The following is an 11,504-nucleotide window of genomic DNA, read 5'->3' on the forward strand; positions in this document are numbered from 1 at the left end:
CCTCTGGTCCTCAGCCTCGGTCAGCAGGGCTCAACTGGATCTGTCCAGCTGCCCAGTGCTCCTCACCCGTCGCTGGACCTGCAGCCCTCCCAGGGAAAGTGGCCCTTTGTGGAACAGCTCTCAACTTGCTCAATTAGCAGCCTGGTGCCTGCCTGACCCCAGGGACCTGGCAAGTCTGGAAATGAGCCCAGATCCCCAGGGCTCAGGCGAAGCCTTGGCTGCAGTCCCCTTTGCCACACCAGCTGCCACTGCACGAGAAGGGACAGGAGGCCCCATGGCCAGCCTGCTACACGACTTTGACCTGCAGCTCACACCCAAACCAAGCAGAGCCCACACTACAAGAAACCCTACCACCGCCGCCGCTGTCAAGTGAACCAACTCCCACGTGAGGATGCCCTCGGCATGCCCGAGCCCAGGAGCAAAGATGACCTCCAGGCACTCTGAACCCTGGCTAGCTGAGTCTGGCAGCACAGGGCAGGGCAGCTCCAGAAGTCCCTAGCCTGGGCAGAGCTGCCACCCCAAAGCTGAGACACATGGGGAGCCACCAACTCCAGGGCTGGTCTCAGGCCCAGCTCTCTAGACCCTGGTCCTCAGATATGGACAAGCATCTCCATATCTTCAGCATCTGTCTGGCCTGCAGCCCGGGACGGGGCTTCCTCCAGCTCCCCTTGGCTGCCTCCCATCCTGCTTCTGCCTCATCAGCCAGCAGCAGACACTCAGCAAGATGAGAGAGAGAGAGACAGAGAGAGAGAGAGAGAGAGAGAGGAGAGAGAGAGAGAGAGAGACAGAGACAGAGACAGAGACAGAGATTCCCTTTTCAATCACCACCATAATAGCAAGCAGCCCTCTACTGAAGCCCCCGAGAAAGATGGCCCCGGGTCCCCTAGGGGGTCCTGTGCAGGGCGCACCCCACCTACCGTGGCGAGGTGCCGCCTGGGGTCACCGAGGTACAGCATGGCAGGAGCTCAGGGGTCCGCACACGCCGGGGAGCCGGTGTGCTGTGGGTGGAGGCATGGGTCTGGGTGGCCGGGGAGGGCGAGGGCAGAGTCTGGGCGGCCCGGAGGGGTGGACTGAGGGGGCGAGGCTCTGTGGCTAGGGAGGCAGGAGCCAAGGCTGCTCCAGAACATGTGGGCTGTTTGTTGGCATTTTTGCCTTTGCCATCTCCCTGATTTCTGTCAACTGGCTGCATCTAACAACAAAACCAAGCCCCGCCCCTCCCTCCGTCCCTCATGAGTATTCATCCACACACGGGCAAGCCAAGGCCTGCCCGGGGATGTGTTGGACCACACCACGGAGGTGGCGTGGGGGGAGCTGGCGATCGTGGCGGGCTCACCCCTCACCTGCTCCTCCTGAACCAACCGTCGCCCGGGGAGGATGGAGGGCCCACCAGCTCACTGCGCCAACAGCCGCCACCTCTGAGCATGCAGAGTGAGCCCAGGGCCCTGAGGCCTCCCAAAGAGCAAGGTGGTACCTACCGCCAACACTGCCAACCTCGAGACCGGGCAACTCAGGCCGGGCGAGTCTCTCTCCCACCCGGGAATGGGGCGTCCATGGGGAGAGCCCCACAAGCAGATGAGGTACACGGGGAATCTGGAGTCCCTGGACTCTTGGGCACCGGGGCGTGGTCCAGTACCCTCAAGGCCCCACGTAGCAGGTGGGGTCAGAACCCAGAGCGCGGTTTGACCCGGGGTCCCTTTTTCTTGCCTTTGCCAAGCCCTAGGAAGCAGAGCATGGCCACGGTCACCAAAGGGCAGGCCCAGGGACAGCACACCCTACTCATCACAGACTGGTGGCCCAGTCCCCCCATCCCAGCAGCAGCAGCTGGTGCAGCCCGCCTCAGGAGGGTCCCTGGCACGCCCTTGCTCAGGAATGTCTGGCTTTCTGCTCCACTGTGACCATCCCTGGTACAAAGTTGCCCTTGGTGGAGGGCTGGTTCCCTCCCTGCCAGCACACCCAGCATGGACACTCATGCACGCAGAAATGAATGGTGGGACTTGGAGTTTCTGGGCCCCGAAAGCAGAACAGCTGGAGCCCACGGCAAGAGCTGGAGGACCCTTTCCGTCTGGACTTTTCCTAGCGAATTCCTACCCACCTGCAGCCTTCCTAGAGAGCTGAGGCAGCCGGGTGTGGCATCACCCGGAGCCTCACTGGTGCACTGGGGCTGGCGTTGGAGACTTATGTCCACAAGGCCCATAAAGGCTCAGCTCTGCCCCAGGGCTGCACGGGGCCTTGTCTGTGAGCACCCAACCAGCAGGCCCGAATGTGACCACAGCCCATGCAGAAAAATAGAGCCGGTGGCCCATGCCTACACTCCCAGCTACACAGGAGGCTGAGATCCGAGGATCATGATCCAAAGCCGGCCCAGACAGGAAACTCCACGAGACTCATCTCCAGCTAATTACCAAAAAGCCAGACGTGTTGCTGCGACTCAAATGGCCGTGCGCCAGCCTTGAGGAGAAAAGCAAAGAGACAGCACCAAGACCCTGACTTCAAACTCTCGGACCAGCACAAGGAGAGAAAGAAGGAGAGGGGAGGAGAAAGGGGGAGAAAATAAAAGAAAGAAGGGAGAAAAGAGAAGAAAAAAAGAAAACTTAAAACTTTGCTGGCTGGTCAGATTTTGGGAAGAGGTGTTGGGGAAATCTCTTCTTAGAATGCCTGATGTGGGACGCAGCAGGATATTCTGAACTAGCAAGCTTCTCCTTTCTTGGGAGGAAGGAGGAGGCCTGCAAGCCCCCCATGACACCCCAGGGAGGATGCTCCCCAGAACTCCAGGGAGACAGTGATCTCAGCTCCTTGTCCTAGCTGCAGAGACAGAAAGGGCCTGGTCCTGCTCCCCTCCCAGAGGCAGAGGGTGACTCGTGGTGATTCAACTGTCCACACTGCCGCTCCATGTCCTCAAGTGTCAAAGGGGACAGGTCAGCCCTGCATGGACCTGGGGCGGCTAGCTTCCTGTCATGCTGCCCCCCCACAGGAGACAGCGGAGAGAAGAGCTGGGGATGGGGAAGGCACCGGATAGTCTTCTGTCCACACAGGAGCCAGGAAAGGATGCAGCCTGCTCGACCCAGGTGGAGGGTCTGGCTGGGCTGGGATCCACTGAGACCACCCTGCATGCTGCCAGTCCATCACGGGCAGAACCTCCCTTCCTCCTGGTGAGGCCTGGCTGCCTCCCCAGGCTTCTCTATGCCTGGCTCTATGATCCTTGCAGCGGGGGGGAGGGAGGCTCTCTGTACCCCCACGAAGGAGGGGGGACAGGCCCCTGTGGGTGACCTGTCCGTTCTGGTTCAAGGTCACCCTTCACCACCAGCTGTGGCTGGACAGGGCTTCCTGGGTGGCTGGGATGTCCAGTTCCTGCCCCCTCAAGTTCAAGCCCGCCCTGCTCAAGAGGCATGTTCCCCCCCCCCCAAAGAAAGCCTGTCCTTTTTGCCCACCTGCCCCTTTCTGGGAACAAGGCAGTGCATGTGGGACTGCACAGCCCACCCAGAGCTGAGGACGCCATGGACGCTGTCTGCTTCCCAAGGAGTTTCCACCTCGCTCAGCCCCTGCCGCCAAAGGCAGAGCCCAGCTGAACCTTCTGCCCTGGCCTGCGGCAGCACCCCCTCCCATGACCCACCTGCCCCCAACAGCTGTCATCAGAGAAAGGCGCTGGGAGAGGCGGGAAGGGACTCTGAGAGGGGAGGGGGCCTCCTGGAGGAGGTTGGGCGAGAGTGCAGGGGAGGAAGAGCTGTGCCCAGGTCTGGGACATCTGCCACACAGCCTCTGTTCTGACGTCCTCTGGGTCCTCCTCCGCTTCCTGCATCCTAAGAGCTGGAGAGGCCTCAGCTTCAGTGCCGGGACCCTGGGACTCATAGGCTCAGAGGGGGACAGACGGACCCCAAACCCAGACCCACTTGAGAGCTCAGAGCCCGGCCCTAGGCTGTGCCCTTCACCCCCTTGGCACAGCTGGTGTTCATGATGCAGACCCTCCCTCTCCATGCTCCTCCCAGCCAGTGTGGCAGTGGGGATCCAGAGGGATCCCCACTCTGACAGCATCCAGAGCCTCCAACTTTCCCCCGCTGCAGGGCACCCCCAGGTATCTAGAGTACAGGGGCCTCCTCCCACCCCAGCCACGGCTTTCCCTGCCTCCTCCTGAAGACAGGACTCTAACTTTATTCCATCCATCCACCCCCCATCCATCCACCACCCCCATCCATCATCCATCCATCCATCCATCCATCCACCCATCCACCATCCATTACCCATCCATCCATCCATCCACCACCCACCCATCCATCCATCCACCCACCATCCATCCATCCATCCACCACCCCATCCACCCACCCATCCATCCACCATCCATCCATCCATCCATCCACCACCCACCCACCCATCCATCCACTCCCCATCCATCCACCACCCCATCCACCCACCCATCCATCCACCATCCATCCATCCATCCATCCACCACCCCCATCCATCCATCCATCCATCCACCCATCCACCATCCATTACCCATCCATCCATCCATCCACCACCCACCCACCCATCCATCCACCCACCATCCATCCATCCATCCACCACCCCCCATCCATCCACCACCCCATCCACCCACCCATCCATCCACCACCCATCCATCCATCCATCCATCCACCACCCACCCACCCATCCATCCACCCACCATCCATCCATCCATCCACCACCCCCCATCCATCCACCACCCCATCCACCCACCCATCCATCCACCATCCATCCATCCATCCATCCATCCACCACCCACCCACCCATCCATCCACCCACCATCCATCCATCCATCCACCACCCATCCACCATCCATCCATCCACCACCCACCCACCCATCCATCCGCCCACCATCCATCCATCCATCCACCACCCCCCATCCATCCACCACCCCATCCACCCACCCATCCATCCACCACCCATCCATCCATCCATCCATCCACCACCCACCCACCCATCCATCCACCCACCATCCATCCATCCATCCACCACCCCCATCCATCCACCACCCCATCCACCCACCCATCCATCCACCACCCATCCATCCATCCATCCACCACCTACCCACCCATCCATCCACCCACCATCCATCCATCCATCTACCACCCCATCCACCCACCCATCCATCCACTATCCATCCATCCACCATCCATCCATCCATCCATCACTCACCCACCCATCCATCCACCTACCATCCATCCATCCATCCACCACCCCCATCCATCCATCCATCCATCCACCACCCACCCACCAATCCATCCACCCACCATCCATCCATCCATCCACCACCCCCCATCCATCCACCACCCCATCCACCCACCCATCCATCCACCTACCATCCATCCATCCATCCATCCACCACCCACCCACCCATCCATCCACCCACCATCCATCAATCTATCCACCACCCCATCCACCCATCCATCCATCCACCATCCATCCATCCATCCACCACCCACCCACCCATCCATCCACTCACCATCCATCCATCCATCCACCACCCCCATCCATCCACCACCCCCATCCATCCATCCATCCATCCACCACCCACCCACCCACCCATCCATCCACCCACCATCCATCATCCATCCACCACCCCCCATCCATCCACCACCCCCCATCCATCCATCCATCCATCCATCCACCACCCACCCATCCATCCACCCACCATCCATCCATCCATCCACCACCCCCATCCATCCACCACCCCCATCCATCCATCCATCCATCCACCACCCACCCACTCATCCATCCATCCATTCACCACCCCCATCCATCCACCACCCCCATCCATCCATCCATCCATCCACCACCCACCCACCCATCCATCCACCCACCATCCATCCATCCATCCACCACCCCCCATCCATCCATCCATCCATCCACCACCCACCCACCCATCCATCCACCCACCATCCATCCATCCATCCACCACCCCCCATCCATCCACCACCCCCATCCATCTACCCACCACCCCCCATCCATCCATCCATCCATCTATCCCCCATCAACCCATCCACCAGCAATCATCCATCCATCTACTCATCCATCTATCCATCCACCTACCCATCCATCTATCCATCCACCATCCATCATCCATCCATCTACCATCCCCATCTATCCATCCATCCACCACCCATCCATCCACCACCCACCCACCCATCCATCCACCCACCATCCATCCATCCATCCACCCCCATCCATCCACCCACTCACCATCCGTCCATCCACCATCCATCATCAATCCATCTACCCATCCATCCATCCACCACCCACCCACCCATCCATCCATCCACCCACCATCCATCCACCCATCCACCCACCAGCCCCCATCCATCCATCCATCCATCCACCCACCCACCCACCATCCATCCATCCATCCATCAACTATCCATCATCTATCCATCTACCCATCCATCTATCCATCCATCCATCTACCATCCATTCATCCATCCATCATTCATCCATCTACCCACCATTCATCCATCCTCCCATTCATCCACCTACCATCCATCCATCCATCCATCCACCACCCCCATCCATCCATCCATCCATCCACCCATCATTCATCCATCTACCCACCATTCATCCATCCTCCCATTCATCCACCATCCATCCATCCATCCATCCATCCAATTGGGCTGATTTGCTTATTTATCCCCTGAGCTGCAACCTTGCTCTGCAGTATAGGGGGCCTGGGACTGGACTCCATTTCCCCAGCCTCAGTCACCGGTGCTGGTTTGGCTGGTATGGACCATACCCAGCCACAGGTCTGTTATCATTGTGGGGTCCCTGAGGCTCTGCCAGGACAGACTGCACTGAGGCCAAGGAGCCCTGATGCAGGGGCCAGGGTGGGGAGCCCCAACAGACCTCTCCCTGAACTGCCCAAGGACTCTGAGGAAACAGAGCTTGGTCAACACAGGGCCCCCTCCGGCCTCACCACCAAGCCTGTCATTTACCACAGCCCTCAGAGGACCAGACACCACCTACTGTCCAGTATCCCCTCCTGAGTCCTCCCTCAGACCCACCCCACCCCAGCCTCCTCACTCTCTGGCTCTGGCTCCCTCAGCCACCTGGCCAGCAACCCCGCTGGTCTGACTCCTGCTGAGGCCCTCGGGGGCAGAGAGGGTGCCAAAGAAGTTCAAAACTGGGCAGGCTGGGGGCTCAGCTAGTCCTGTATAGCCTGTTCCCCACCCCCCTCTCTCTCTTTCTCTCCCTCTCTTCTCCCCCCACCCCGCCCCCAGTCCCAGGGCTTGAACTCAGGGCCTAGACACTGTCCCTGAGCTTCTTTTGCATAGTACTCCATCACTGGAGCCACAGCGCCACTTCTAGCTTTTTCTGTGTATGCGGTGCTGTGGAATCCAGGGCTTCGTGCATGCTGGGTAAGCATGCTACCACCAAGCCACATTCCTGGCCCACCTCGTTCTCTTCAACAACCTAATTGCTCAGCCGGGTGAGCGTGACAGGAGGTGGCAGGAGGCTGAGAATCAACCCTGCCCCCCACCTTGGGCTGGGTGAGCTGGCATCCCCTGCTCCGGACTTCACCCACCCTCATCATCATGACTGCACAAGCAAGGTCATGGAGGCACAGAGACTTGAACCCACCTACTCTGCCCATCTTGGGGGGAGGAACCCCATGTACTGAAGACCCAAGTGGTCACTGCTGGATCTCAGCCTCCATTTCCACCCTGGGGCTGTGGGGGCTGGTAAGCAGCAGCTGTTGGAGATCGGGGAGCTGGGAACAGGTCAGGATGAGACTTTTGGGGGGGCGCCAGGTCTGGGCCCAGGGAATCCCCATGTCTGAGAACTGAGCTGTGCACCCAGGAATTTCATACATGGTTTCAGCGTGAGGCATGCTGCTACCTGACAGCGTGGGCCCCTTGTTTGTGGAGCGTGGGCCCCCCCTTTCCTGGAGCCGCGTGCCCCAGCAGGCCAAGGCTCGTGAGCACCCTGGCAGACGCACTCGGCACCAGGCATCTGAGCCACGATGGGATGGCAGGTCCTCTAATGGCCCTAGTGGCTCTCGCTGAGATCCCATGCCAAGACAGCTGCTGGGGCTAGCACGGAGGTGGGTGGCTGGGGCTGGGACGGCATTTCCAGGACTGAGATCCCATGCCAAGACAGCTGCTGGGGCTAGCACGGAGGTGGGTGGCTGGGGCTGGGACGGCATTTCCAGGACCTCCTAGACAGACAGACACCTTCCCGGACTCCGCTCAAGAAGCCCTTCCTCTCAGGAGCCCAGCAGGTCATGCCAGCAAGAGGCCCGGCTCTAGACGGGAGGGCCAGGACCCCGTCTCTGGGGGCAACCAGGGATGCAGAGAACACAAAGGGGGCAGACGTGGGGGACAGAGCCTCATTGCCTCATTTCCTAAGGGATACTCTGCCATCTACCTGCCTGAATCTAACAGGCGCCAAGCTCTAGCTTGAGGTTTGCATTGAGATGACCTCATGAGAGGAGCAGGAGGGACAGCAGGGACAGGAGAGATGGCAGGGACAGATGAGACCTTTGAGAAGCAGATGTCATGAGGCACTGCCCACCAGAAACTCTTGCACCAGGCTGTGACTTCCACACATGGGCCTGTGGCTCTGTGACCTCCATGGAGAGAATAGAAGACATAGCCCCTCCCCACATGTGTACACGCACCCCTCCCCACATGTCTACACGCACACGCACACACACACACACATGCAAATATACACCTACATACGCACACACACATGCACACACACACACACACACACACACACACACACACACACACACACACACTCTGTCATCTCATGGATGGGGCCTCTGAGCCCTTAATTTGCTGGATGCCCCAAGGGGGCCGGCCACCCACCTGCACAGGGGTGCGCTGAGGAAAGAGAGGGGCTCCAATTGCTACCTGGGCAGCTTTGGGAAGCGGAGGCCAGGCAGAGTTTCAGGCACTCCCCACTCCCTGCACACAGGTCCCTTGCAGATGAGGTAACAAAGCTGTGCCTGGAGGCTCACTTACACTGGAGGGCCTCCCACACACACCCAGCCAGAGCTCGTCCATCAAGCCCCCATTGGAGCTGTCCAGTGGTCCACTGGCGGAGGAGACAGCAGGCCTCACAGGCCTCCCCAGGTCAAAGGTCTTTGCAGCCTCTTCTGGCACACACCACACTTCTGTTGCCCACATCCTGGCTCCACCAGAGCCCAGCAACAGTCGCCAGAGAGGAAAGCAGAACAGACCCCATCAGCCATCACACCTGACTGTCTGCCAAGAGGAGCCAGGATGGGTCCTTCCTCCTCCTCTTCCTCCTCCTCCTCCTCCTCCTCCTCCTCTTCCTCCCCCCCTTCCGCCGCCTCCCCTCCTCCTCCTCTTCTGGCCCTGGGGGCAGGGAAAGCCCCTGAGATGAGAAGTGGTGAAGAGCTGCCTCCCAGTCCTGCCTCCATCACGTCAGCTGCCCCCAGCCAGTCCAGTCCCTGTAGGTCTCACTCACCAAGACAGACGTGCTCATGCCCTGCAGGTGGAAGACGTGAGGGCTGGCCTCGGCGCTGCCTGCCGCCTCTGCGTTCCCCCGGCTGGACTGGGGAAGGTCAAAGTAGGTGCTGTCTGGCTCCCTGTCGGGGGAGAGGGAGAGGGGCCATCAGTGTCCAGCCTGGGCATCGCCCCCAAACCAACTGGACCCAGGGTGCAAGGCTATCCCATGGCAACCAGTGAGACCTATGGTTCTGTCCCAGGAGGGCCCCTAGTCTACCAGAACCTTCCTCCAGCCTTCCTCCCCCATCCCCTCATCCTCCCACCCTCTGCCTGCCCCTCAGGACTGGTGGGTACCAGGCTGGCCTGGACTCTCTAGAGACTTAGCCATGGGGGGAGACCCCAGACACTGGGCAGTGTTCCCAGGAGAATGGCAGCCCTGCCTGGCCCCTCACTGCCCTTCCCCTGTCAGCTGTCATCTGGTGGAGGCCAGCCCGAGAGCAGCGTGGAGGGAGTGGTATGGAGTTGGAGGCCATACTCACAGGGAGCTCCACAGGTGCTCAAACGTGGTCGCCTCGTCAGGGGACGGGGAGCTGGACTGGGCCATATCCCTGCCCTGGCCCCCAAAGGGCTGCTCACTCTGGAGGGAGGAAACACGACAGTTGAGGGCAGTGAATCCATGGCCTTCCTCGCAAAGCAGGTGGACCGGCGCTGGCCACTTCTGAGCACTGGTCAGGGTCCCCCATCCGAGTTCAGCCCCCACTCGCCTACCCCCCACCACTTTGCCCTGGAGGCTGAGCTCAGACTCCAGGCTCCTCAGAGACAGGAAGTGGGGTGACAGCAGCATGCCCTGGGGACAGACCCCAGGCTACCATGTACCGCATCTCCCAGTATGGCAATGTGGGATTAAGAGCCGTGATCAGCAAGGCGCCTGCCCTCTTGGTACCAGCACTGTGGGGGGCCCACAGCCCTGAGCTCATGGCTGGGCACTGCTGTGCCCAGGTTGTTGAGAGGCTGGGGCGGCCTCACTCTGGAGCTGGAAAAATCCAGAAGGGAGGCTCTGGCCCTGGAGCCGGCACCTCGGAATGCAGAGGACTGGGCTCCAGACCCTAGCCCTGAGACCCAGCTTCCCCCCACTGTGGGTTCTCAGGCAGCCTCACCCCAGACCCTGCCTGGTTCCTCAGAGCCCTCCTCCATAGCACACCACACCGGAGGGTACAGAAGACCCGGCCAGCAGGATGGGGTGTAGCCCACAGAGGACAGCAGGGGCAGGGACCTCAAGCCCCTGCCCTCTGGGCCTACCCAAGCTGAGGTGAACATCTCCCTTGGGCTCCCCTGCTGGCCTCTCAGAAATCAGCCTGGCCATACCCTGCTGTGCCAAGCAGACAGGCCCAGACCTGCCCACTGGCAGGGAGGCGGGCACAGCCTATCATCTGTTGCTTCTGTCCACAGATGACTGCAGAGCCCATGGCATGCTTCTGGGGCTGACACATGCCAGGCTGTGGGTCCCTAGAGGAGTGGCACTCGCCAGCCCCTGTGGGACCTGGCGGGTATGAGAGAGGGGGAGTCTGAGGGTGGTGTCCCGGCCAGTGGCTGAGGATGGCACAGGATGAGCAGCAGGGAGAGTTGCGGGCCACAGGCCAAGTCTCATTCAGACTCTGCAGGGCTGCCTGGCACGGACCACGCTCCCCGCTGGTCCAACATCATCCGGCTGGAAGGGCAGGAGTGAGTGACCCAGCGGGCTTCCGTGGAGTCAGAGACAAACCCAGCCCTGGCCCGGCATCCGCATGGTTCGAGGGTTACGACTAGTGCCCGGCTGGCAGGAACTCGCCTAGCCTGTACTGGCCAACTTCCTGTGAGCCATCTCTGGGGCCAGCCAGCTGGGGGGACAGGCCGGGCAGGGTGCCGTTGTTGGAGCGATGGCCGGCAGGGGCTGGGTTGAGATCCAAGATGACAACCCTGGACGTCCTACCCCCGAGCATCACTGGGCTGTGGACCTCCACGTTGCTGCTGGACTGTCCATCACGGGGACAGACAGGGCTCGGCCTCTTGGGGTGAGTGGGGCGA

General features: G+C 60.7%; 1 protein-coding gene across 1 annotated transcript in view; it reads right to left on the reverse strand.

Annotated features, from left to right (window-relative positions):
* Tp73 (tumor protein p73) overlaps positions 1 to 10,053 on the reverse strand; it is a 44,373-nt gene extending 34,320 nt beyond the window's left edge. The window contains exons 1-2 of the mRNA XM_090333933.1: positions 9,980 to 10,053; positions 9,460 to 9,580 (exon numbers count right to left, since the gene is read on the reverse strand). Of these exons, the coding sequence (XP_090190059.1) occupies positions 9,460 to 9,580; positions 9,980 to 10,044 (186 nt within the window). The 5' untranslated portion in view covers positions 10,045 to 10,053. The remainder of the gene's footprint in view (positions 1 to 9,459; positions 9,581 to 9,979) is intronic.
* Positions 10,054 to 11,504: the final 1,451 nt, after the last annotated feature.

Source organism: Megascapheus bottae, chromosome 6 (genome assembly GCF_031878675.1).
Source record: "Megascapheus bottae isolate mThoBot1 chromosome 6, mThoBot2.hap1, whole genome shotgun sequence".
Lineage (NCBI taxonomy): Eukaryota > Metazoa > Chordata > Mammalia > Rodentia > Geomyidae > Megascapheus > Megascapheus bottae.